This window comes from Mauremys mutica, chromosome 21, assembly GCF_020497125.1.
Source record: "Mauremys mutica isolate MM-2020 ecotype Southern chromosome 21, ASM2049712v1, whole genome shotgun sequence".
Classification (NCBI taxonomy): Eukaryota; Metazoa; Chordata; order Testudines; family Geoemydidae; genus Mauremys; species Mauremys mutica.
The window spans coordinates 15,074,849-15,102,629 of NC_059092.1; the positions used below are offsets into that span (position 1 = coordinate 15,074,849).

General features: G+C 41.5%; 1 protein-coding gene across 1 annotated transcript in view; it reads left to right on the forward strand.

Moving 5' to 3' along the window:
* Positions 1-2,781: 2,781 nt before the first annotated feature.
* IFFO2 (intermediate filament family orphan 2) overlaps positions 2,782-27,781 on the forward strand; it is a 52,546-nt gene continuing 27,546 nt past the window's right edge. The window contains exon 1 of the mRNA XM_044995838.1: positions 2,782-3,452. Within this exon, the coding sequence (XP_044851773.1) occupies positions 2,857-3,452 (596 nt within the window). The 5' untranslated portion in view covers positions 2,782-2,856. The remainder of the gene's footprint in view (positions 3,453-27,781) is intronic.

Genomic DNA, 27,781 nt, shown 5'->3' on the forward strand with positions numbered 1-27,781 from the left:
CCTATTAGGCAGATTTAGCATATCCACCCTAAATCATTATTTACGCAAACAGACAGAACAAGTCTTATTTTATGACAAATGTTTGCACGCCTAAGGTGCATTGTGAGGCATGAGGCAAAACTGCATGTGTGTGAGTGTGTCTGTCCACCTGAGAGGATGTGTTCTATTTTGAAACCTCTCACCCAGCATGTCTTCTTGTCAACATGATACGTGGTTTGATTTCTCAAAAAAGTATTTTGTTTAAGAGTTTTTGAAAGTGTAATATTTGAAACATACCTCTCCTATCACATAAAGAAACTATATTTTATATACGTAGTTCTTTAGTGCAATATTTTTCATAAACAGGAAGCTGAATAAAAATATTAATATTGCCACCAAATTTTTCTTAAATGAAGTAAAAATAAATAGGTAAACCAAGCTAAAAATCTGCTTTTATTTACAATGGAGTAAATCTGGATTAAGATTGCAACTCTGTTAAAGTTAATGAAGTAAATCCAAATTGACACCCGTGAGAGATCAAAACCTGGCTCCCAAGGTTTTTATTTTCCTGTAAAGTGTCATGCACACCTATGGTACTACATGTATAATACAATTAAACAATATCCCTCTGATTTTTGAGCAGCTCAGATGATCATGTGGAAATAACAGATCTGCAGCAGTAGGGAATGTTTATTTAATAATAACATAATTGTAACAGTATAATATCAATATTAGTTTGCAAATAAGGCTTCACTCTCAAAGTATTATACAAATATTAACTAAATATGTAATTATATAATCTAATCTTAATTAAATAATTGTAATAAGTCTAACACTTAAATAGAGCAGTATGATAAAGCTTTCATAGACCACAGTCCTATTATGTGACTTATGTAAACCAACCCTTCCCGGGTGAAATGCTGAATGCCTTCTGACCACTGGCAACTCCCAATGTGGCCTATTTGCAGCATGAAGCATTTTTTCTGGCCTCAGAGGCAAAAGGTCCCATTAACTTTATTGGGAACAGGATCATGTCAATGGCCTATTTGAAAGCAAACATGCCGTTCCTATTGTTAATCTAGGCAGGTGTGCCCTAATGTCTACTCCAAAATTGGATCCGGAAGGCAATGCCACAAACCAGCAAATACTAAATTAAAGCAATAAATAGCAATTCAGTGTGTATTATTAGAATATATTGGTGTCTGATAATTCCAAACACTCCTCCTATTTCAAAATTGTAACAATGAAGTACCGTAAAAAAATTAATGTCCTGTTAAGCATTCTTATAGCATAAGACCAAGCACAAGGGAACTGTAAAGGAGACAATTACTAATACAACTGCATGTTGGCACTGCAGAAGGCAAATAATGGGGGAAATGTTTATTTCATAAGCAAGGCCAGTTTTTGCAGCTAGAAGAATAGGCTGCCTGGATTTTAATTATGCACTAGGCAGAATCAAAGCCTAGTTCTTGAAGCTCTGTTTACATCTGCCAGGGAAACTCTAGCTGTTTCTAGTGAACCTTACAAGCAGGGCAGGAAAACACAAGGAAAACAAGAGGCTTTTCATGGCCCTGAATCCCATGCAGGCTTCACAATACCTAGGTTGCTCAACCCCCTCTCTCATATTTAATTGGTGACTGAGGCAGTTTGGTTCAATGGCTCTCAGCATCCCCACTGTACAAATTGTTCCAGCATCCCTGATCCCCCTAGGATTCACATCAGCAACCTTTTAGTGGGAGGAACTTAGTGGCCTGATCCCCACTTCCACATGGGGTGGAGATGTACCCCTAGCCAACTCTAAGGGCAGGCCCGGTAGGTAGGTAGGGAAACCCTAGTAACACCTTTCTGGCCAGGAGTGGCAGTTGTCCTCAGCATGCTAGATGTCTCCTGGGGCAGGGGTGTTTGATGGTTCCTCACACATGGCTTGGATGGCTTCCTCAATGGATCTCGGGCTTTACTGGGATCAAGGACGTGGCCGGTGTTGCCCGCAGCTGTTCAGAAGCAGAACCAATGGGCATGCCACGCTCTAGACCCTCCTCTTTAAAGCAGGTGCTGGTTGCCCCTTGTGAACCCCAACCAGCTGTGTACCCTGGCCAGGGGCAGCCTAGGCTGCGGGTTACAGGGCAGATTCCCCCCACGATCACGGGGGGAACCCGGCTCAGGGCATCACGCTGCAGGAAGCACCAGCTGGGACTTCCCGCCGCAGGCAGCGCTGGGCCGCGCCCCCGGGGAAGGGAAGTGGGAGGGAGTTAGCGCGTGCACATGAAAAGGCACGGGGAGGGGAGGAGCCATGACGGGTGGGCGGCGCGCCCCCGGGGAAGGGAAGTGGGAGGGAGTTAGCGCGTGCACATGAAAAGGCACGGGGAGGGGAGGAGCCATGACGGGTGGGCGGGGCTACAACTCTAGGGGCGGGGCCGTTTCGGAAACGATGGCGTTGGCCGGGGCGCGCGGCGGCTCGGGGTGGGCGGGGCCAGTTGGGCGTTGCGTACTTGGCGGAAAGGGGGCGGGGCCGAGCCTGCAGCCCGTCGCCGGGAGGGGAGGGGGCGTGTCTCGCGCGGGTGCCGATGCCGAGTCCCGCCCCGCGTCGCCGGCCTCAGTCAGTCAGTCAGGGGCCGGGCAGCGGCGCTGGATGCGGCAGTGGCGGCTGGCGCAGGAGCGAGCAGCCGAGGCCGGGCGCCCCCCTCGCTCGGAGGCAGCCGGACTGCGGGAGGGAACCGACCCTGGGCGGGTTTTTACCTCAGACACAGCCCCCCTCCCCCCCCGCCTCACCGCCACTTCCGGTTGAATTCCCCCCTCGAGCCGCCCCCCGCTGCTGACCGGCTCCCAGCCCCCGGCTCCCCCCCGCCGCCGCTGCGAGGCCGCCCGGCCGGGAGCAGGATGATGAACTCGCTCCTCTTCGGGGAGATGGCGCGAGCCTTCTCCGCCGGCCCGGCCCCCGGCGCCTTGGGCCCCGGCAGCCCCGCGGCGGCGGCGGCCTCCCCGCCGGTGACCGCGGCGCTGCGGAACGACCTGGGCTCCAACATCCACCTGCTGAAGGGGCTGAACGTGCGGTTCCGCTGCTTCCTGGCCAAGGTGCACGAGCTGGAGCGGCGCAACCGGCTGCTGGAGAAGCAGCTGCAGGCGCAGCAGAGCGAGCGCGACCGCCGCTTCCGCTACAAGACCTTCTCCCGGGACCAGGCCGTGCAGACGGACGCGGGGCCCCCGGCTGCCGGCCCGGGCGCCCTGCCGCCCGGCCCCGCCGCCGCCGCCCCCCCGCCGCCGCAGCACTACGGCCGCCTGCCGGGCACCATCTGGAGCTACACCCAGGTGCGCCGCACCGGCGGCGGCGGCCTGGAGACCCTGCAGGGGCCCGGCGTCTCCTGGGTCCACCCGGACGGCGTCGGGGTGCAGATCGACACCATCACCCCCGAGATCCGGGCCCTCTACAACGTGCTGGCCAAAGTCAAGCGGGAGAGGGACGAGTACAAGAGAAAGTGAGTCGGGGGGCGAGGCCTGAGAGGAGCATGGGAGGGAGGAGATGAAATCGGGAAATGTCTGGCTCCCCCCTGTCCAACTCGCTTGTTTTTTTGCATGGGGGAGTTGATGGAAGGAGAAGGTTTGGGGACCCCTCCGGGCAGCCGTCCCAGGGTGAGGAGGGGGTAGCCAGGCTGAGGCATCTGAGACCCATGCGGGAGCGTGGCTTCCCTTCCCCCAGACTTCCTGTCCATGGAGAGGCGGCCGATGGATTTGGAAAACTCGGGGGATCCTCCTCGAGAGAATCTGTCCCTCCCACCAACCTGGTTGACCCTCCTGGGGGAGGGAGGGAGGTGGGTGATATTCGGAAAACCTGGTGGCCCTTTGCAGGTTGAGGGCCCACTTTCAAGCATTCTGTACATTCCTGTCTCAAAAGGAGCATTGCAAGCTTAACAGATTATTTTTTTTAAAACCGTCCTCGGAGAGGGAAGCGATCTACTATTAATGTTTGTTTACAGAATTAGCCCTAAATTTAGCTTGGGAGATGAGAACCGGTTAATCATTTTCACAGTCAGTTTCACTTTCTGGCTCTTGTGAATGAGCTCAGTGCTGCAATACTTGGGTTGCAAACACTGCAGGGAAAGGTTTGCATCCAAACAAAAGCTGTTTCATTGAAATGTTTAAAAAAAAACCACCAGACACATACAGCTTGAAACATTTACATTCATCTTAAATTTTTGTTAAGCCGTGGGAGATTTTTATGCAAAATTAAACCTGTCTAAATACACTAGACATACAGAGACCAGTCTATGTGCGCTGAGGGTGGGAGGCCAGTAAAAGCTAGGATCCTGGAGACAGATTTCTATATGCAGTGAGTGCCCAGGGAATCCTGGAAGAGAGACCTGGGCAACAGCTGCTAAATTCTGTTGCCTTTTTGGTTTAAATGGGGTCTGCCTCTGGCAGTTTGATTTTGTAGGAGGGCAAATTCAGACAACCCTTTTGTGAAACAGTCTGGGCCATGTGGCATACAGCACATTCTGATTGCAATGCTCTGCATGGATGAGAACATTGTGTTCCTTATAAGCTGTTAGTTTGTCACATTTATGGTTATGTACTTGCGAATTACTTGTCTAAAAACACCTTTACATTTGGAAGGTGAATGATACATGAATGTATCTTTTGGGGTTGCTCTAGTTTGTCCCTATGTGTCATGTTGAAGCTGGAAAATGGCTAAAATATATTTTCCTCTATTTTAAATGTGTTGGCTTAAATTGGAAATGACACAGTAAAATCACTTGTAGATGTGTGATAGATGCAATCTTTCTTTGACTACTTTTAAAAATACCCTTCCACTCCTGATATTTCCTTGTATCTAGCTGTGTGAACCATGAAAATAAGTTAATCTGGGAAATCATAGTTCCAACTGGTTTCTATTAAGTGGCTTTCAGTAGTATGACTACTGTGGGGTGGGAACACAAATACAATGCTGAAAAGTAGTTGATGGCTTTTATTCCAGGGACATCTCTCATTTGGCAAAGCAACTTTTTTTTCCCTTAAGGGCTCATATCTGAGTAACCCAGTCTTATCTATTCGATTCTCAACTCCCAATAAATCGTACCAGTTATACTGGTTATGTGATGTGGATGTCTGTACACTATGAAACTACCCTCCTGTTTGATAACATTTTTAAACCGGGCCTGGTAATAGGCTTTTAGAAATGTCAATGGAAGCTTAGTGCTGTGACAAGAGTTGATGTCAAAATTTGATTTGATTAAAGGGAAGTTGGGCTGTATTTTTTGTCTGCAGTAGTTGTCACGTTATGCCATGGGCTTGTTTTGTTTTCATTCTCTGTACTAAGAAGCTGGATAAGAAAGTTATCCCTGGTGTGTAGGTTGTGTCATCAGTGTCTAGTGCTATTTTCCTTTTTTTTAAATAGAATCATAGAATATCAGGGTTGAAAGGGACCTCAGGAGGTATCTAGTCCAACCTCTGGATGAACGGTGATTTCTTCTGGAGGAAAAGGCTAAGGTATAGTCTGCGCATAGTTTTGCACTGCTTTAACTTTGTGTTTAGAAATTGATGAAGTTAAAGTGTGGATGTAGTTATACTTGTATAAAAGTGCTTATACCAATACAGCTGCTTGTGATCTAATCACCTTTATACCAGCATAACTGCATCCACACTAGCGGGTCTTACTGCTTTAACTAGATCTGTTTCTAAACTGAGGAAGTCAAAGCAGTACAAAAATTGTGTAGATAAGTGCTAAGTGTGTACGATTGTGTTAACATCCTGTGTCCCCTTGGAAAGGCTTTTTTTGTAACATGTCAGAATGAAAAGCTTAAAAAGGCAACAATCTGGCTGAAAGTAATAAAATATCAAACTTGCATTTTTAATGTTTTGTTCAAAATGTGTATGTCCATTACTAAGTAACTGATTATTACAATTCTTGTTTGCCTTTCTCGCCCCCCCCCCCGCTGCCCACTGTCCTTGTCTGTTTATGCCCTGCACTAGTCAGACTTAGATTTTATGTGACCTGCTCTTTGGTGGTGGTTGCCTTTTTCTTGTGAGACATCAAGCCAATTTTGTGTGATTTAGAAAAATATTTATACTGTTTACTCTTTCACTCAGCTCTAGCAGTAATAATAGATTTCAGTTTTTTTTTTTACTTTTCCATGCACTACCACAGTATGGAAATGCTTGCATTGCAAACACCATAGGGACTTCTTACTTCCCAAACTATCTTTTTTTTTTTTTTTAAATGAAAACACTTAGAATCATAGAAGTGTAGTACAGGAAGGGACCTCAAGAGGTCATTTGGTCCAGTCTTCTGCACTCAGGGCAGGACTATTTTTAATAAAAAGTTGGCTGCCCAGATGGGTTAGAATCTTGTCCTCTCAGATTAAGAGCCTGATGCTCTGCCTGCTGAGCTAGCTGTCGTTGCCAAGACTTCTGTTGTGTGGTTTTTCTTTTTTGTTTTGTTTTTTTGGTGTGTAAAATCACATTTTGGTTTTAAAGTGCCTGATAGTGCCCCCTGATGACTGAATTACTCCTAGCACAGTGGAGAACAAATAAAGAAGCCAGTGATTTTTGTTTCTATCACTTTTGGAAAAAACATCGTCAGAAAAGAGTTAAACATGTGCATAAGTCTCTGTGCCTCTAGATCTTACTCTGCAAAGATATAAGAGGAATCTGGCTAGCTTGCTTACTGTTAACTTGGAAAACAGACCTGTGTGCAATACTTTTTCTCTTTTGAAAGGCTACTATCTTGAGGTGGCAAGATGGAGAATCATTACATGGGTGCTCTAAACTACTGTTAGCAAACTTCAGTTTCCTTGGAGGAAGAGAACTCATATTATAGTTACCAGATGTGTTACAGTGCTCTTAGATGCTTTCCTCTTAGGTCAAGATGGTAAATATCTTGAAAAGGGGTGTCTTGCACCAATGACAATGGTTGATTCTAAGCTTTTTTGAAGGGATCTGTTGTCTTACAGGCTGTAAGATACTGCTTTCCTATGCAGAATGTGATTCTGAAAGTAGGATTCAGTGTGTTAATACATTTTTATCCAAAGCAGTATATTTATGCTCTGGTGGCTGTGACCATCTAATCAGTCTGGGCACAATTGTCAAACACTTCTTACTTTGCAGAAGAACTGAATAGGTGGTGAATATGAATTCTGAGATTCAGAAATAAATTCACCTGCAGTTTCTTATAGCATATTTGCCTTTCCCGTAGGGAGTACTTTGGAAAATCTCTTTTGAAGTGACTTACTATTCATGTTGTTGGTAAGATATTTAAATTTTGGTCTATGCTCTTTTTAACTTGGAGAGCTAAATGCACTGGCGGATTTGTGATTAACATGCTAATATTCCAGGAGCGAGCTTAACCATAAGAACATCAGAATGGTCATACGTGGTCAGACCAATGGTCCCTCTGGTCCGGTATCCTGTCTTCCAACAGTGGCCAATGCCAGATGCTTTAAAAGAAATTAACAGAACAGGGTAATCATTGAGTGATTCATCCCCTGTTGTCCACTCCCAGCATCTGAAAGCATGGAGTTGCCACTGACCATCTTGGCTAATAGCCATTGATGGACATATCTTCCATGAGTTAATCTAATTCTTTTTTGAATCTTGTTATAGTTTTGGACTTCTTAGCATCCCCCTGGCAATGATTCCACAGGTTGACTGTGTTGTGTGAAGAAGTACTTCCTTATGTTTGTTTTTAAACCTGCTGCCTGTTCATTTCACTGGGTGACTCCTGCTTCTTGAGTTCTGTGAAGGGGTAAATAACACTTCCCAAGTTCACTTTCTCTACACCATTCATGATTTTATAGTCCTCTACCATATCCTCCCATGTTCTAAGATGAACAATCCCAGTCTTTTTAATTCCTCCTCAGATGGAAGCTGTTCCATATCCCTAATAATTTTAGTTACCCTTCTCTGCATCTTTTCCAGTTCTAATATATCTTGTTTGAGATGGGGTGACCAGAATTTCACCCGGTATTCAAGGTGTGAGCATACCAGAGATTTATATAGTAACATTATATTTGCAGTCTTATTTGTCCCTTTCCTAGCAGTTCCTAACATTGTTACCTTTTTGACTGTCGCTGCACATTGAGTGGATGTTTTCAGAGAACTATCCACGATGATTCCAAAAACTTTCTTGAGTGGTAACAGCTAATTTAGACCCTATCATTTTGTAAATATAGCTGGGATTATGGTTTCCAGTGTGCATTACTTCATGCTTATCAAAGTTCTGCCATTTTGTTGCCCAGTCACCTTGCTTCTGAAAATTCTCAAGGAGATATTGTGAAGGAACAATAAGTTTGTAAAGCATATTTGCTGGTGATCTTCCTTTTTTTAACTACAAAACAAGTAAAATTAATCCTACTGATAACAAATACACATTTCAAAGTAGCAATTGTAAAAAAGTATCAGCCCTTAAGTATACATCTTATAGGAAAACACACTGATACCAAGATGAGTGACAGATGACTACATTACTGAGTTGTGCAAATACCATTGCTAGTAGTCATGTTTTGTTTGTTTTTGTTATGCAATGGTTATACAGTCTCTGTACCAAGCAACCAATTCACATAAGGCTTCTGAGTTTTGGTGACAAAAATATTGTCCCCTGTTGAAATAGTTGACTGTTTGCAATAAGCTCCATGACTGGATTGCAAGGTGTTGCTAGCACAATTTCCTCTTGAACGGCAATGTCTTGTAGTTCATGTGTAGCCTGTTTAATGCTATTAGGAAAAAAAATCATGTTCAAAATATTTTTTTTAAATTTAAACTTCCTTCTGCACAAATATGAAAATCATGCCATAGTCACAAGCTGAAAAACACAGCAGTCAGATTGAGAGCAGCTTTTGGTAAAGAGGAGGTAAAACTGTCTTAAAAAATCTGAAGGTCATCAAAGATTCTTTATCAGATGAGGCTCCACAAGCAATTTTTGAAATTACAAATGGCTTCCCTCTAAAAACAGACTACATAATTCCCCACGCCTTTTTTCCACCCACGAAAGTCTAGATTTTCTTGGAAGTGCAGCAGCAGCTTATTGTGATATAACGTTGAAACATATATAACCTTTAGCTAATATTTTATGGTCAGTAGAATGTTGTGATTTGTTTTAAAATAACAAATGTGAGTAAAATCTGGAGCAGAAATGAGCAAAAGTTCCCATGAGGAATCAGCTGACTAAGAAATAGGCTGTGTAGAACTAATTATTTTTTCCCTGCTACTATTTTATTCAAGGATACATGAAAACAGCCACTTCACTAAACCTTTTTCTGTTTATCACTCTGAATTATTAATTTCTGGATAATCAATAAAAGTAGATTCTAGATCTGCTCAGAAGTCCTTTGGTCAGTTTTTGACATCTGATAACAACACTTTAACTCCTTTTCTGTTGCTATTTGAAAGACCTATATGCAAGGAGGAGAAACTAGCCCTAGGGTAACTTAGATTGACTGTATACAAAGTATCACTTTTCCAGTCTTTCATTAGGTGTTATCTTAAATGTTACTTAACATTAGAAATAAAACTGTTCATGCATGTGTCCTTTATCATAGGAAGAAAAACTTAGGAGACACGAGAAGAAAAACATCTTCAACATTTTCTTTGAGAGACAGTGGATCTATAGATGTTATATAAATGTGATTTTAAAGAATATATATGTATTGGATCAATACAGCCATTTTGCATATGTATAACCATTTGCCTGGTTACACAAAGGATGATCAGCAGGTTTAATTGCAGTGATAAGATTGCTGTAGAGCTGCAAGGGAGCTCTGGCTGCTCTGATCAGCATAGCTTGTTATAAGAAGAATCCTGTTTCAGAAGAATGGTTAATGATGCAAAACTGTAAACAATGTTGTCATAGTTTAGTCTAGTTATTGTGTTACATAATTGCCGCCTTAGTATGTTAACACTCTAGGATTCTTGTTAGGTTTTAGAAAGTGAAGTAGTATAGCTGGGATCTAATCAATGCGATTCAAAGAGATGAGCTTAACCACATACCCACACATTGAAATGTATTCTCCTGGACGTAGGAGAACTTTTCTTGACTGTTTGAAGAGGCAGTGTTATAAATCAAGGCTAAACATAGGAGGGTGACACCCCAGTTTATGAAATATACCAAAATGTACTCTGCACGGAATTTAGTTTCTAATATGGTATAAAAGGCAAAAATGCACACGTTGAGATTTGTTTTTTTTATTTTGAACTAGGTAACAGTTCAGCTTCTCACCTTCTTAAGCTCTGAGGTGGGTGTGGGTGTGTGTGGGCAGATCTCCCATTAAGATCTGGGTGGATTGCTGTGTATTGTGACTGTCCAAATATTCCTGTATGTGGCCAACAAGTCTGCTGAGTTTGTGAAAACCCTCCTGCAGTCATTCCATATTCTTCTGTTCGAATAGCTTGGGGACCACTGGTATTAGACCTTAAAGGGGAGCCAACTTATGATCGCATTATATGCGATTTTGCGTTATGGCGGGGCGTGTTATTGCGAGGTTTGACTGTACTTGTTTTTCCTCAGAATGGTCTTTTCATTTTAAAGATTAATAATCTCTTGTTCTTCAACTGGACTTTATCTCAAATTTGCTGCAGCTGGACAGAGTTTTCCATTGTCAAAGGCAAAGTATGTCAGAACAAACCTAGATCTGTGGGTTTTTTTGTTTTGTTTTTAACTTAATAAAATCATGCTTAGGACAAACTCTGTAGGAATGTCTAAGTAAACTTTAACTTGAAAATCAATGGTAATATGATGCAAATATTTTTATTGGGTCTCCATGTATTATAACATGGCTTCTGAGGTGAACAGAAGAATTTCTTTAAGGTACTAGATTTTTCTCCCCTCCATGTTTCAGTTTGTTACAGAGCTAGTAATGCTTTCTACCTGTAAATTAATGTTCTTCCCTCTAATTTGTAATTCCAGTATATTTCTGCTCTCCTTTATACAGTTTAAAAGGGCCAGTTGGCTTTTCAGTAAAAGTGCTTAGTAGAGATTTTATTACCAGTGGGACAAACCAAATTCAGGTACACCTCTACCTCACTATAACACTGTCCTCGGGAGCCAAAAAACCTTACTGCGTTACAGGTGAAACCGCGTTATGTCGAACTTGCTTTGATCCTCCAGAGTGCGCAGCCCCCCCCGCCCCCTGGAGCGCTGCTTTACCGTGTTATATCAGCATTCGTGTTATATCGAGTCGTGTTATATTGGGGTAGAGGTGTACTTCTTACCCACCCTTGTTGAAGGAAAATTCTGAAGTAAAAGCTCATGCTTCTGAAACTGAATGTTAGTGTTAAAGGAATTCTAGTTGTTAGCAGCAAGGGATAATTTCTGCTTGAGGAAGGGAGAAAATTATCTGATTAATGCTAAAAACAATAGCTGTGCTATAGACTACATTAATGATTATTACTAGAAATTAGAGAAGCAGGTTTTTTTTGGTTCCATAACTCTTTTCAGCCTTTTTTCATTTGTGGACCCCTAAACAAATTTAAATGGACCCTCAAGAGTCTGTGGGTTGAAACACTCAGACTACAAAAGTCAGTGGTTAAGAAATGTATTTCTCTGAATTGTGCTACTGTGCTATCCTTAATGTTGATGTTGTATCATAGTCCCGTGTTTGTGATTAATTTGATTTTTTTTTTTGGAAAAATCTGTATCAAATCTTTCAGATTCTGGATTCTAATACAAGTAGAAATTAGGGTAATTGGCCAAGGAGTGAGGGTGCTCATGCTTTTGGGAAGAAGGCAAGGTACTGTTCCCCTTCAGTTCTTCCTTATTTATATTGCAGTAGAGCCACAAAGACCCAGTCGGGGTTGGGTCCCTTGCCCTGAAGAGTTTACTCATGTGTCTTGTTTAAATTTGATTGTCCTCCCTCAAATTTGACCTAGTTTATTACAAGGGTGACAGTAACAATACTATATAGTTACATAGGCGAACAGTGTGAACTCTGAATCACACTACTTAAAATTCCCTATTGCATTACAACTTCTCTATGCCCCTTGAATGTTTGCCCCCTTGAAAAAGTCAGGCTGGGTTTGCAGTTTATTGTCCCCAACTACCCCTTTATCTATTACTATTGGTTCTTTTTAAATTATTGTTTAAGTGTAAGCTAGCTTTACAACTCAGATAACTGTCCCTTCTCTGGGGTGTCTATCCCATAAAGGGATAGGAGGGGATAGGGGGTTCGAGTTCTCCACTCTTTGTTGCTATTGAGTAGGTCCCTGCAGCTGTCAGGTACAAAAAAGAAAAGTAAATTGATGAATTATGGAGATATGCTTGGCCACTGTGGTCTGGGGTTATGGAGGTGCTCTCTGGAGTCCTTGTTATATCGTGCCTCTGGGAGATGAAAGGGGTACCGCTCTCCAACACAGCTGGCTGTGTGAGGTGTGGCAGCTGGGATATTGTTCCATAGAAGGGGTTCATCTTCCCTCACCATGATGCCCCCCTCTGAGGAAGTGGACAAAGAAAGTTCTAGCTGGGCTCTGCACTGGTGCCTGGCTTCCATTCTCCCTGTTAATGAGGTGCTTTGAGCTTTTCGGAGCTGTGCTTTCCCTGTCACCCCATGAGGCTAGGACAGGGGTGGACTTCTGGGGCTCTGAAATATTCCGGTTAGGGTGGTTGAGGGAGACTTCCATGCCTTTCAAAGGATGGCTACATCCATGGAAAATACTGCCGTACTTGCCCTCTAATTTATAGCTTTTAATACACCTTTTCAATATTTTGTGAGTCCATATGAAAGTAAGCTCAGGTCTTCCAAAGGCTGAAAAAACAGATTCTGAAGTACACTTGATAGAGCAAAAAGAAGCTCTTTTAAAAATCTTAAATCCAAATTGTCTCTGAAGACGTGCAATTTAGGAGTCAAGCAAAAACAAAACCTAGGAACAAGCTATTTCTAGCTATTCATTATATGTAATCATAGGTTTAAATTGCTGTATAGTAATGCATTTCAAGTGCTTGGCTCTCTGTAGCTAAGGAAAGAATGGGACTGGTGCAGAGCTCAGCAGCTGCTTTTTTGTGGTTCAGATTTTTGTGGTGATACTCTGCCAGGATTTTGCATTGGCTTCCTGCATATATATATATATATATATATATATATATATAATTTTTTTTTTTGTCCTGTTGACTGCTTGCTGAAATCTTCTCAGGGTTCTGTTTTAAAGCTTTTGTGTGTCTAGACAACACTAAATTCAAAGGGGTGGAGAAACCAATTTTTTCTATTAATACAATAATTGGAGATGTTTATTACCCATTGGGTTAAAATCTAAATTGTGTGTGCTAAAATTGGGGCCATTAACTGAAGCCATTTTGCAGCTTGGAATTCCATTAAAGTGTTCCCCCAGACTTGCCTCCTTTGCTTAGTAAAAGATTATCTAACACTGTTCTGTGAACTTAGTTTGTGGTAACAAACAGATCAGCCAGCTTCAAATGGGATTTGGCTCAGTAAGCAGGGCAAAGAACCAGCATATCCCAAGGCTGTGCTTGTAACAGTCGGTTCTCAGACGAACTTGGTTCTTCCCTCAAACAACTGCTCTGATATGAGAGGGAGAAAAGGATCTGTCACTCAGAATCCCCACTCTCACATGCGCTATATATAATATTCTTAAGATTTTAGCATCAATTAAGTCTCATCCTCTTCTGTGTATCTGACAATTTGTATAGAAGCCTCTTTATTTGTGACTTGTGAAGTTTAAGGAAAAAACCTCTTCTTTTTAACCTCAGTTTGACTAGCAGAACAATGTAAGATTATTATTATTATTATAATGTATGGTGGCATGTCAGATGAGCACATGACAGTTTCACAATATATCTGAACTCTACTGCCTTGTTTGGGATCCATGGGTGAAAGTGATTGGCTAGTGACCCAGAAATCAGTATTCATGTCCGCTCTGGAGAAGTGCTATAGGAAGGAGTGTGGGGTTTCTTCCCAAAATGAAGGGAGGGATAATGCTTGGGCCGCTTTTCAGGCTGAACTTTATACTGGTTTTCTTGTTGCACCTGGCTCTGTCATCAAATGCCAGTGTCTAGAAATCCAGTGGTTTATCAGATTTTCAGCTTGTTTACGCATGCACATATTCAGATTTTGTGTGCAAGCAGATAGAATCTTCTGGAATGTTGTGTTGGAGGACTAGGTGTGCTATTTTCTGCTATGGAGAGTAGTCTCTTCAGAAGCAAGATCCTCCAATTTGTAACTGCAGCAGAGTCCTGTGGCACCTTATAGACTAACAGACGTTTTGGAGCATGAGCTTTCGTGGGTGAATACCCACTTCGTCGGAAGCATGTGCATGTGGGTATTCACCCACGAAAGCTCATGCTCCAAAATGTCTGTTAGTCTATAAGGTGCCACAGGACTCTTTGCTGCTTTTACAGATCCAGACTAACACGGCAACCTCTCTGATACTTGACAATTTGTAACTGTGTGTTTTCACAATCATGACATTAATATGGCATCTGGTTAAAATAATTTTTGATAAAATTACTCTTATATCTGGCTGTAATATTGAAAATGTGTTTAAGTCTCTCTATTTGCCTTGTATGTATTCATTGAGTTGTTGATCCATATACAAAACATTACATCAATCCTGCCCCTGGGTCTACTTCTCTAATAAGAACATAAAAAGGCCCGAAAGAATGGTGCTCTGTGCCCATTAATGATGTGTCCTGCTTGTTAGTGACCACAGAACTCCAATCTAGTTGAATTGTTACTGTGTGAAGTTGAATCACAGATGATGCATGTCTTGAGTCTTTTTGTTTGGGCACTTCCACCCCTGCATAATTCATAACCATGTGACTGACAATGACTGGACACAGAACTCTAAATCTGAAACATCCTGCTGGAGTTCACGTATCCAACGCGCACCAGCGATTACTGCTTGGAAAAGGGTTCAAATTAACACAGTCTAGTGAAGGAAAAATTAGTTGCATCTGTTAGGGTGGATGTTTCTATTTAAAGTTTTATGAACTAGAGCTTGAAAATAAGCATTTGGGTTTGAATCAAACTTCTGGTTAGATTGATGAAACCCAGTACTCTTTTGTGGATTAGAGTTCTCTCCAAAAGCAGTCTTTCCAGCCTTGGCTTCTATCATCCTGGAAATTTCCAAGGTATATTGTCTTAATAAAGGGGCCAGATACATGGGATCTAACACAGTTTGCATCATTACTGTTCGTAATGTGGTTCCAAATTTAGTTAGTCTTTAATCTGATGGAACATCAGTGGAGTTGCTTTGGATATGTATTAAAATTATAACTGAAAGTAAAGCTTGGCATTATGGACAGTCTGAAAAATGTAATTTCATTTTCTCTTTGGATGTTACACAGACAAGATAAATAATTTTTGGATCCCCAATTTAAATTTTCTCAGATAGGAGTTCAACGTGCAGAGTTATTGTAAACTATCAAACATAACTTGGGATGCAGCTAGTCCCAGTATTTTGTAAAATGCAAGTTGTATGTTGATGCTTGTTGTATTAGCATAGAATAGTTTTCATTAAGGTTTTTAATGTACATTGTTTATAGTCATAACTGAAGGTTAACACTGTTTCTCACACCTAAAGTATCATTAAACAGAGAAGTTGGATCCAAGACAATTTCATCCCACTCAGGCCTTATGTTAAACTCAAAACAGATGTCTCTCTATTACAAATGGGGCATAATTGTTAAAATAGTCTTTTAAAATATTCAAGATCTCGCGTTTCTTTTCTTTTTAAAAAGAGAGGAAATAATTGTCTTCTCCATAACAGGTGTTAAATCACCTGCTCAATTTTGTTCTCAACTGTAGATGCCAAATCTTGGGAAATCAAATTGTCAGTGCTTAGTATTTTTACTGATTGGCAGCGTAGTGCAATTTCAGTGAATCATATCTGTACATGATATTGAGCAGCTGTTGGCATACTTGGTTGGTTTCAAAAACTAACTACTGGCACAAATGCAATCACAGAGAGCTACTCATATACGCAGAACCTCTTAATTTTTTTTATTTGGGTGGAGGGAAAGGAAGTATTGGCCTGTTGACAGTATCCTGGAGGAGTCAGGCAACCTGGGCTTTATTCTTGGCTCTGCTGCTGCATCTGTGTGATAATGGGTAAATCACTTAACTTCTCTGTTTCCTCATTTGTAGAATGGGGATAATACTTAAAAGCACTTCTTATAAAAGAAGGTGAGATTCTTAAATGAAAAGCAGTTAAGTACAAGTATACCTTTACCCCGATATAATGCTGTCCTTGGGAGTCAAAAAATCTTACCGTGTTATAGGTGAAACCGCATTATATCGAACTTGCTTTGATCCTCTGGAGTGCGCAGCCCCCCCCCGCCCCGGAGCACTACTTTACCGTGTTATATCTGAACTTGTGTTATATCGGGCTGCGTTATATCAGGATAGAGGTGTATTATAATACACAGTAAAACATCCTTTCTGCTAATCTGTATTCTTATCCACCGTGCAACAGCTGCTAGTTGTCAGTGACTGTTGAGCTCTTATTAGAGGGGCACAGGTACACTGGAAGTTAAATCCCATTTTCAGGGATGCTGCTTGGGATTTGTCCTTTTAAAGAGGTATGTTTTGTGGCTGAAATAAGCTAGTTGTCTCCCTAATTAGTACTGAAATGTAACAAACTCCCAATGGTCCTATCTTAATATGCAGATACAAAAATTCTGCTCCATAAGCTCCTCTGCTTCTCTTTCCTCTTTCTTGGTTCTGGATTAGTCTATCCCTTTGTACAGCGTATTGTGGGAAGTTTTTAGTTAATAAATTCCATGTAGTTATTAAAACTTGATACAGCCTCTTCCACCTTTTGTTTTATTTAGTTAACACATACAAGATTATTTCCCTGAGATTCCAAGATCACCACAAGATATTGTAAGGGTAGGCTCCTGCTGCTATAAAATAAGTGCACATGTGCAGAATTAGCTGTATATTGGTGCAACTGCTGTAGAGAGATTCACCTTTTCAGTTCTGGTTTCAAATACAGAAGTTGGCTTTATTTCCAAGAAAAGCATGAAGCATTTATTGTGTTACTCTCTCCCCCATTGCCCCAAACTGACTAGCAGCTTTAGCTGATTGGATAGGATGTATTCCCTGTGCCATGCTTCTGTGGCTTTCCTGCTCACTGGACTCTGATTTTGTATGGGTTTTGGACACATGACTCAAAGCATAGGATGCTTGTAACTGTGTGTTATTCTAAAGACAAGGAAGGAAGTGAGGTGATTTTTCTCAGTCACTGTTCTCCTTGTCTGTCTGTGCATTAAAACAAAAAGAATCCCAGATTGTAACCCTTGCAGTGTTGCATTTGTCTTCCTTAGGGTTGGAGCTTTAGTTGAACTCAGTTAATATCACACTAATATCTGGGTGTTCTTGATAACTTTAGTAATAGAAATGCATAATTCTTGCACATGTACTTCACACACTTGTTCCTCTCAACAGATTACATTTATTGATGAGCACTTTTGGCTTTAGTCAGTGTGTGCATGGAACAGCATAATGGGGTTAATATAATTTAGGTCAGTGGTTCTCAGACTTTTGTATTGGTGACCCATTTCACATAGCAATCCTCTGTGTGTGAATCCCCCTCCCCTTACAAATTAAAAACACTTTTTAATATATTTAACACCGTTATAAATGCTGGAGGCAAAGCGGGGTTCGGAGTGGAGGCTGACAGCTTGCGACCCCCTGTGTAATAACCTCGTGGCCCCCTGAGGGGTCCCGACCCCCAGTTTGAGAACCCCAATTTAGGTATTTGGTACTGGAAAAGAGCAGACTATACAAACATTTTCCAGTGTAAGAGGCTTTTGCAAGCCTAACTGTCTTAAATGTGTTTGTTTCTGGTAGGGGTGACCTGTCCCCTTCATCAGTATGTTTAGTGCAGAGATGTGGAAAACTTGTCTGGAATCTGTGATTTGCAGTATTTCTGGCTGCCATAGAATTAGAGATACTGTATTTGTTAAACTTGCTTTCACCATGTTGGAAACTTGAAAAATCAGCAATGTTTATTTGCAGCTACAATTTCTAGCAACAAGCAAACTGCAGCTCTCCCCACCAGAGAATAGTCAGGACCGCTCATGTAACCTAATGTTGCTAGCTTCTTTAACAGGAAGATATCTCTATGCAGTATTCCAGTTGTGAGACATTGATTACTTGCTCCTAATTCTGCTGTTGTATCTTCAATTAGTAGATACTGGATGTTTGTAAATGAAGTGTTGTGAGGTTAATCTGGAATTTATAAAATTGCGGCAGAAAAAACAACCACGAGGATAGACATGTTCATTGGGACTGACTTGCATCTGTACAAATATGCTGAAATCCTAAACCTTGATTTGGGGGCTCAAAGACCTAATTTTCCTGTCTCTCTCCTTGTATTTCCCAACTGTTTACACTTCAGTAGTCTTATTATGGTTTTAAGTCTCTTCTGCAATCATTGTCTCGTCAGCAGCCAAACTTCAGTGCAAAGTACCCTTATTTTCCCAAGAGCTCCTTGCAGCAATCAGGTGGTGAGGAATTGGTAAGATTCAGTGTTGAAATGATCTATTGAGATCGTGATAAATGGAGTGTTTTTAAATGAGTGCTGTAAAAATGCAGGAAATATTAATTAATTGGATATAAACTGGACACTAGGAAGTTTAGACTTGAAATTAGACGAAGGTTTCTAACCATTAGAGGAGTGAAATTCTGGAACAGCCTTCCAAGGGGAGTAGTGTGGGCAAAAGACATATCTGGCTTTAAGACTAAGCTTGATAAGTTTATGGAGGGGATGGTATGATGGAGTAGCCTAATTTTGGCAATTAATTTGGCAACTGATCTTTGATTATCAGCAGATAAGTATGCCCGGTAGTCTGTGATGGGATGTTAGATGGGGTGGGATCTGAGTTACTACAGAGAATTCTTTCCTGGGTGTTGGCTGGTGAGTCTTCCCACATGCTCAGGGTTTAACTGATTGCCATATTTGGGGTCGGGAAGGAATTTTCCTTCAGGGCAGATTGGCAGAGGCCCTGGAAGTTTTTTGCCTTCCTCTGCAGCATGGGGCATGGGTCACTTGCTGGAGGATTCTCTGCAGCTTGAGGTCTTCAAACCACAATTTGAGGACTTCAGTAACTCAGACATAGGTTAGGGGTTTGTTACAGGAGTGGGTGGGTGAGATTCCGTGGCCTGCATTGTGCAGAAGGTCAGACTAGATGATCATAATGGTCCCTTCTTACCTTAAAGTCTGAGTCTAATTGCATTTTAAAAATTGCAGAATACCTTTATCATGCAAAACAAAACAAAAAATTAGTATTTATTATTTCCTTACCTCAACCTGGAAGCCTACCAGCTTTACTGGCTATTCATGAGTCTCCTATATTGTTAGTGACACACAGTTGCAATGAGAAAACTGAGTGATTCCTTAGGATATCTTGAAAAATGATAGATTGGTGAGGAGGTAATTTATCATGTGAAAGAGATTTAGGCCCTTATTGTTCTCCAGGAAGTGTCAGGTTAGTATCCTGCTTCCCTGCGCGGTCTCTGTTGCTTATTTCCTTTTCAGATACCTCCGTTGTAGTCCTCCAATTAGATTTCATATTGGAATGGGAACTTTCTCCCTGCGCTATAGAAAAACCACCTCCACAAGGGTCTCCCAGCGCTGCTGCAGTATCTACACTGGCACTTTACAGTGCTGAAACTTGCAGCGCTGGGGCGGGGGGATTCACACCCCTGAGCGAGAAAGTTGCAGCGCTTGTAAAGTGCCAGTGTAGACAAGCCCTTGCTGTTCCTTGCAAAAAAATTTGAGTCCACATGCGGGAATGTTGTCTGTCAGTCATTTTTGGTGCATCCTTGCCCAAGCACTTTACAACAGTGGTGGTACCAGCTTATTTTGAGATCCTAAAGGAACTCTGCTACATAGTACCTAGCATTGTTGTGAGCAGGGTCTTTTAGATAACTTCAAATGCAGGGCACTCAATTGAGGGAGAGTTAGGGGAACTGAATTATTGAAACTGCACTCTTAACCAAGATGTGGATAAACCTTTGTAAGATCCAGCAAAACAGATATAGTGAAGCTAAACAACATCATCCCCGGTGGAACAACTAATGCTTTTGTAAAATAGCTGGAGTTGGCATTGATGAGAATGCAAGGTGTTATAAGAGATTGTAACAAAGTTTTATAGTGCTTTTCATCGTAGTATAACAGGGCCCGGGTGTCTTGGTATCTCAGTTTGAGTTATTGTCCATCAGAACTCCATACCTCAAGACTAGCTGTCACAGAAACAATGACCTTTAGGATATCTCAGACTTGTGTGTGGGAAATGTTGAATTGGAATCAAATAAGATGTCACTTAGCTTTTGTACATTCTTAAATAAAGGAAGTGAGATAGCAAAGCATATTTAAAAACACAATATTTGTAGTGAAAGCAAAACCCTCTTATTTGGAGGTGAATGGATGATAAAGCACTATCTATCTTAATGGCTGTGAAGACTCTCTTCTCAGTTTTTATTCCTATAGTAAAAAAATTTAACCCTAAATCAGACTCTTTAAACTACTATGCTTCCCTTTGGTATTTGAGGAAAAGCCACGATCTTTGAAAGTTAACTCCCATGGACAAGTTGAGAGCTTAGAATGATTTTCCTTGAAATTCAACAAACTTTTAAGCAAAAGTGTTCTTAGGGCAGGTCATTAGTTTAGTTTAGTTTTTAATTCTAGTCTAGGCTGATAAGATTTTCAGCTCCTATCTGATTGTGGCCTACTTAAGAGGACTGCTGAAAGACTCTTTCCTAGTGGGTATCTGCATAATGATGGAATTGTAGATATTCAAGTCACAACTGGCATTGTTTGTTAATCTTACTACCCCTAAGGTAGTACTTGAGTCACAGAAGCTCATGCGATCTCTTATTTCTGAACAGTTCCTGGAGCACCATGGTGACCCTCCCCCTGGAGTTGCATACAGTCCCTAGCCTACATTGATACATAAACCATTCATAAACTTAATACAGTATGGTCCCCAAAGATATTGAATGGGATTGGAATATCTGTCACAATTGCATCTTCTGTTTGTTGTTTTGTCACTGATAAACTGAGCATGGAAATATTCACTGTTTAACTCATGTAAGCATCTTAATTTTTATTCACTTCTAATTTGTTTAAATATTTCAGAAAATTTAAAAATGTGCTGTTTTTTTCTGCTCTATTCTATTAAGCTGTAGCCCATAGTTTTCCCAGCAATGATGAGGGTACCAGAGATGAGCTGTCAAAGTGAATCACGTGGCATTACCAGGGCACTATGATAATAGCCTACTGTATTCCACAGTACATACTAATCAAGCAAAAACAGCGAGGAGTCCTTGTAGCACCTTAGAGACTAACAAATTTATTTGGGCGTAAGCTTTTGTGGGTTAAAACCCACTTCATCAGATGCATGGAGTGGAAAATACAGTAGCAGCTTCCTTTCTGCCTATGCTGGGCCTCTAAAAGCTTGTTTCAAGTGACCTTTCAGTGTAGGAGGTCTTAATTCAGAAATTCTCACACATTAACACTTGCAGGCAGATCATTTCCATATGTTGGATGCTCCAAGGGATTTCAGATGTCGGGTGTTCATCTGCACAAATACTAATGGCGAAATAGTTTAGAAACACTGGGCTAAGTTTCTCATCTTTGAATAATATTAGAGGCCTGGAAATTGACTGAGCAATATGCATGTGTTCCAAAACACTTCACTTGTGCTCCTCGGTTTCTCCAAATACATAATGTTTGTACATGCACAGTGTGATATCTATCAAAATATTTAAATTTGATATTAAAGCTATTTATTTAGGATTCTGAAGCACTTAGAGGAGAGGAAAGTGATCAGGAACAGTCAGCATGGATTCACCAAGGGCAAGTCATGCCTGACTAACCTAATTGCCTTCCATGAGGAGATAACTGGGTCTGTGGATGAGGGGAAAGCAGTGGACGTAATATTCCTTGACTTTAGCAAAGCTTTTGATACGGTCTCCCACAATATTCTTGCCAGCAATTTAAAGAAGTATGGGCTGGATGAATGGACTATAAGGTGGATAGAAAGCTGGCTAGATCGTCGGGCTCAATGGGTAGTGATCAATGGCTCCATGTCTAGTTGGCAGCCAGTTTCAAGCGGAATGCCAAAAGGGTCGGTCCTGGGGCTGGTTTTCTTCAATATCTTTATTAATGATCTGGAGGATGGCATGGACTGCACTCTCAGCAAGCTTGCAGATGACACTAAACTGGGAGAAGAGGATACGCTGGAGGGTAGGGATGGGATAGGATACAGAAGGACCTAGACAAATTAGACGATTGGGCCAAAAGAAACCTGATGAGGTTCAACAAGGACAAGTGCATAGTCCTGCACTTAGGACGGAAGAATCCCATGCACTGCTACAGACTAGGGACCGAATGGCTAGGCAGCAGTTCTGCAGAAAAGTACCTAGGGGTTACAGTGGACAAGAAGTTGGATATGAGTTGACAGTGTGCCTTCGTTGCCAAGAAGGCTAACGGCATTTTGGGCTGTATAAGTAGGGGCATTGCCAGCAGATCGAGGAACGTGATCATTCCCCTCTATTCGACATTGGTGAGGCTTCATCTGGAGTATTGTGTCTAGTTTTGGGCCCCACACTACAAGAAAGATGTGGAAAAATTGGAGAGAGTCCAGTGGAGGGCAACAAAAATGATTAGGGGGCTGGAGCATATGACTATGAGGAGAGGCTGAGGGAACTGGGATTGTTTAGTCTGCAGAAGAGAAGACTGAGGGAGGATTGGTTTCAACTACCTGAAAAGGGGTTCCAAAGAAGATGGATCTAGACTGTTCTCAGTGGTACCAGATGACAGAACAGGGAGTAATGGTCTCAAGTTGCAGTGGGGGAGGTTTAGGTTGGATTTTAGGAAAAACTGTTTCACTAGGAAGGTGTTGAAGCATTGGAATGGGTTACCTAGGGAGGTGGTGGAATCTCCTTCCTTAGGGGGCTTTTAAGGTCTGGCTTGACAAAGCCCTGGCTGGGATGATTTAGTTGGGAATTGGTCCTGCTTTGAGCAGGGGGTTGGACTAGATGACCTCCTGAGGTCTCTTCCAACCCTGATATTCTATGATTCTATTTTCCTAAGAAGGTTAACAAACCCATCTGGATCGATGGCCTGCTCTGTCTGAAAGAATCCAGCCAACAGGTCACTATTCATTCAAACTTGAGAGACTTCAGTACTATTAGTACTGCTAATAATTCCAGCATGTCCCTTAATGTCCAGGCTGGCAGCGTTACTATTTTGTGCTGAGAAGTAAATACAGCATCTTACAGAAAGTAATATCAAGCTATATTACAGAAAAAGGTTTTGGGTGCACAGATCTGCAATGTCTTGCATTGCATTAGGAGGTGGGGTGGAGGAAATCACATGTAGCTAATAATTTATGACTACTGTACTTAAACGTTTATAGTTATCAGTAAAAGCAGCAAAGAATCCTGTGGCACCTTATAGACTAACAGACGTTTTGCAGCATGAGCTTTCGTGGGTGAATACCCACTTCTTCGGATGCAAGTGGTGGAAATTTCCTGGGGCAGGTATATATAAGCAAGCAAGAAACAAGCTAGAGATAACGAGGTTAGATCAATCAGGGAGGATGAGGCCCTGTTCTAGCAGTTGAAGTGTGAAAACCAAGGGAGGAGAAACTGGTTCTGTAATTGGCAAGCCATTCACAGTCTTTGTTTGTTCTCCTACAGGTTTTTGTATATTGCCATTCCTAATGTCTGAGAATATGCCCAGCAACCTCCCAACCTGAAGCATATTCTCACCAGCAACTGCACACCGCACCATAGTAACTCTAGCTCAGGAACCAATCCATGCAACAAACCTCGATGCCAACTCTGCCCACATATCTACACCAGCAACACCATCACAGGACCTAACCAGATCAGCCACACCATCACCGGTTCATTCACCTGCACTTCCACCAATGTAATATATGCCATCATATGCCAGCAATGCCCCTCTGCTATGTACATTGGCCAAACTGGACAGTCTCTAAGGAAAAGGATAAATGGACACAAATCAGACATTAGGAATGGCAATATACAAAAACCTGTAGGAGAACACTTCAACCTCCCTGGCCACACAATAGCAGATCTTAAGGTGGCCATCCTACAGCAAAAAAACTTTAGGACCAGACTTCAAAGAGAAACTGCTGAGCTCCAGTTCATCTGCAAATTTGACACCATCAGCTCAGGACTAAACAAAGACTGTGAATGGCTTGCCAATTACAGAACCAGTTTCTCCTCCCTTGGTTTTCACAGTTCAACTGCTAGAACAGGGCCTCATCCTCCCTGATTGATCTAACCTCGTTATCTCTAGCTTGTTTCTTGCTTGCTTATATATACCTGCCCCAGGAAATTTCCACCACTTGCATCCGAAGAAGTGGGTATTCACCCACGAAAGCTCATGCTGCAAAACGTCTGTTAGTCTATAAGGTGCCACAGGATTCTTTGCTGCTTTTACAGAACCAGACTAACACGGCTACCCCTCTGATAGTTATCAGTGATATAGTTTCAGTACCCACAGTTGGACAGTGTCTTATCACCAGGATTTACACTTTATTAATCAAAACTCTTATTTTACTGACATGAAACAAATAATTTTCATATGAACAGCACAATTGTTTAGGTGTGGAGAGGAATTACTTTAGAAAAAATTGCCATAGATCTCTTTAAAATAGAGGCCCTCCTCCTTCATATTCCGCTGCACTAGTTGATCTCAGACATAACTATATTGAAATGAACAGATGTCACAGCATTACATATAACATTTGGTTAAGTGCTATATACAGAGAACTCTTGCCATCTGGTCTACTCAAAACAACGGTTGGTGTCTTGGCTTCCCACTGATTTGAGACATGTACATATATTCCTTAGCATACCGTACTTAAAATGAACTCACCTAGCTTTGTCTCTGTTTTGCTACAGAGAATCCTGTGAAGTGGTAGGAAGAGGGGGACAGGAAAGAAATTCAATACACTCTGAGTAGCTTTCCCAGACCTGAAGAACTCTGTGTAAGCTCAAAAGCTTATCTCTTTTTTTACCAACAGAAGTAGATTCGATAAAAGATAATACTTCACATACCTTCTTTCTCTAATACACCAGTAAATGAGTCTAGTAAAATCTGTTTGCAGAGGTTCTGTGTTCTTTTATAAGAATAATTAAGAACAATTATTCCCAATACATACGTTATAAAATTTTGAGAAAATAAAAGCTTTCCCGGAGAACAAGACTTTGCTTTAAGTCAGTTGGTAGTTGAGGCATTTACAGTCATGATCTGAATGCAAGTTGACATAGAATCCCTGAACTAAGTAGCTGTTAAAAAATAAAGGAGACTAGGATCTGTGAATTTGGTCTCTTGCTAAAACTAGAGGCCAGCAATATAGACTGCTTGACGGCTTCATAAGTTACCCATTACTACAGTATGGTCCTCAGCCAACATAAGGGATTGATTTCATGACCTTCATTCTAGAAAGCACTATTGTTTCAAATTAAATTGCTATTGCTTTTGTCTCCTGCTGTGAGAATCTATCATAGATGCTAACAATCATGAATTTGTTGGTAAATTAAGACTTTTCAGTTTTCTCAGCTGACTTTGTCACAAAGCTGAATATAACTTGACTTATTTCAGATATCAGTCTTAAACTTGAACAGTGCAAACTCCTTTTCAGCAAGTTCTCTCTCCACTTCTTTTTTTCTTTAAAAAATTGTCAAAAATATTGCTGAGACCCTGTAGCACATACAACAAACCGGCTGTCCTACGTTGTACCAAAAAGCCTTCTTGAGTAAGCAGTTACATCTTAAATGACTGGATTCACTTCCCTCTTGTGCTGGAAGAATCCAGGTTCCTTTCTGTATGGAAAGGGACAGATCATCCCTGATGTTACTTCATTGGATTACCATAAAGATCCTTTGTTTTCATACCTGAATATCTGTTACACCTATTAAAGCTATTGGAAAGAGCATATCATGCATGAGACATTCATGTAGTTTAAAATAGCTTGAAATAATTTAATTAGTTATGAACCTTACCCATAAGCCATTGATGGGTGTTTTTTGCTTGTTAAAAGCATCAATATTTTATTTTAAAGAATGCACCCAAGACTTTTACTTCTATGTGACATTAAAGCTCTGATAACCTTTGACATTGCTCTCCATATGCTTTATGGAAGTATGCTTATGAATATGATGTAACTGGAATATGCTTTATGCAAAAAGTCTCTTGTAAGGTGGTATAACAAAGGTTATAAACTACTGAATATGTTCCTCTTATTTGTATGCATGTATCATTCTTGTATCTGAAGCTAGAAATATGAAGTATAACGCTGAGGTCCTACTGTAATTATGGAAAAAGTGGGCCATTAATAGTGGTTTAGAATCTTGACGGCTCCCATTGACTAGGACAAGGTGGTTGTCAATGGTTTATTTACCTGCAAGCCTTCCTGTGTATGTGTGGGCCAACCCAGGAAGAACAGAGTCTAGGGGTTCTTACATTGACGTGACCATGTCACATGACACTGGAATCTATCTTAAATCTGGTACTTTTCCATTCAGAAGGAGGGGTGGGGACCCAGAGAGACAAAAGATTCCCACCTTGTGCCAAAGCTATAAAAGGAGGTGGAGCAGGACAAAGGGGGCTGCCAGTCATAAGAACTCCCCTGCTTACCACCTGAGATGTCAACTAGACTTAACAAGTACTGTACCGGGGAGAGGATTGGGCCCAGACTAGGAAGGAGTCTAGTCTGTGAAAGAAACTTATTGAAACATCTGAGGGTGAGATTATCTGTAATCAGTTTCTTAATGTATTAGGCTTAGACTTGCGTGTTTTGCTTTATTTTGCTTGGTGACTTTGTTCTGTCTGTTACTTGAAACCACTTAAATCCTACTTTTTATACTTAATAAAATCACTTTTGATTATTGATAAACCCAGAGTAAGGGATTAATACCTGGGAGAGCAAACAGCTGTGCATCTCTCTCTCTGTGTTATAGAGGGTGGACAATTTACGAATTTGCCCTGTATAAGCTTTATACAGAGTAAAGCTGTTTTGTTTTGGGGTTTGGAACCCATTGGGAACTGGGTGTCTGGGTGCTGAAGATTGAAAACAGCTCAGCAGGTTACCTGTTAAGTCTGCAGCTTTGGGGGCATGGACCAGACCCTGGGTCTGTGTTACAGCAGGCTAGTGTGCCTATCTGAACAAGAGAGTGTTCTAGAGTCCCAAGCTGGCAGGGAAAACGGCTCTGAGGTAATTTTCAGCATATCAGGTGACAGTCCCAAGGGAGTCTCTGTGACTGAACCCGTCACAACCTTATGCTAGGGTTCTTCTCAGGAACAAGCTGTTGGCAGAAGCAAAACCTGATAGCTTCACTGGAAGAGATTTTTATTGTTCCAGTGACAAGGTTTGGAAGCATTTTTCCACGTAAATTTAATCACAATACATATTTGCCCAATGTTTTACAAAGTGGTAAGTTTATATTTAACAGCTCATGCCCAAGGAATTCCTGGTGTTCAAAGGTCTGCATTGTAGTATAAACAGAGCACGTGTCTCAAACATGCTTTTATATTGGTCTTTAGTAGGTGGTTTTTGTTTGCTTTTTTACACCACAGTAAACTCCTTACCACACAACATCCTGTGTCTTATCTACTGAGCATACTCCACAACAGCCCTCTGGACTCATTATGTGTTAAAACAAGGCCAGATGATTTCTAAAACCTGATAGACTGAGAAATTGCATGGTTTAAGTATGGAGAAAGCCCTTATTGCCAGTACTTGTTAACATTTCCACCAAAAATAGGATGTCCTTTCTTCGCTCACATGGGAACAAAATGCAGAGGGTTCTGCTCTGTTCTG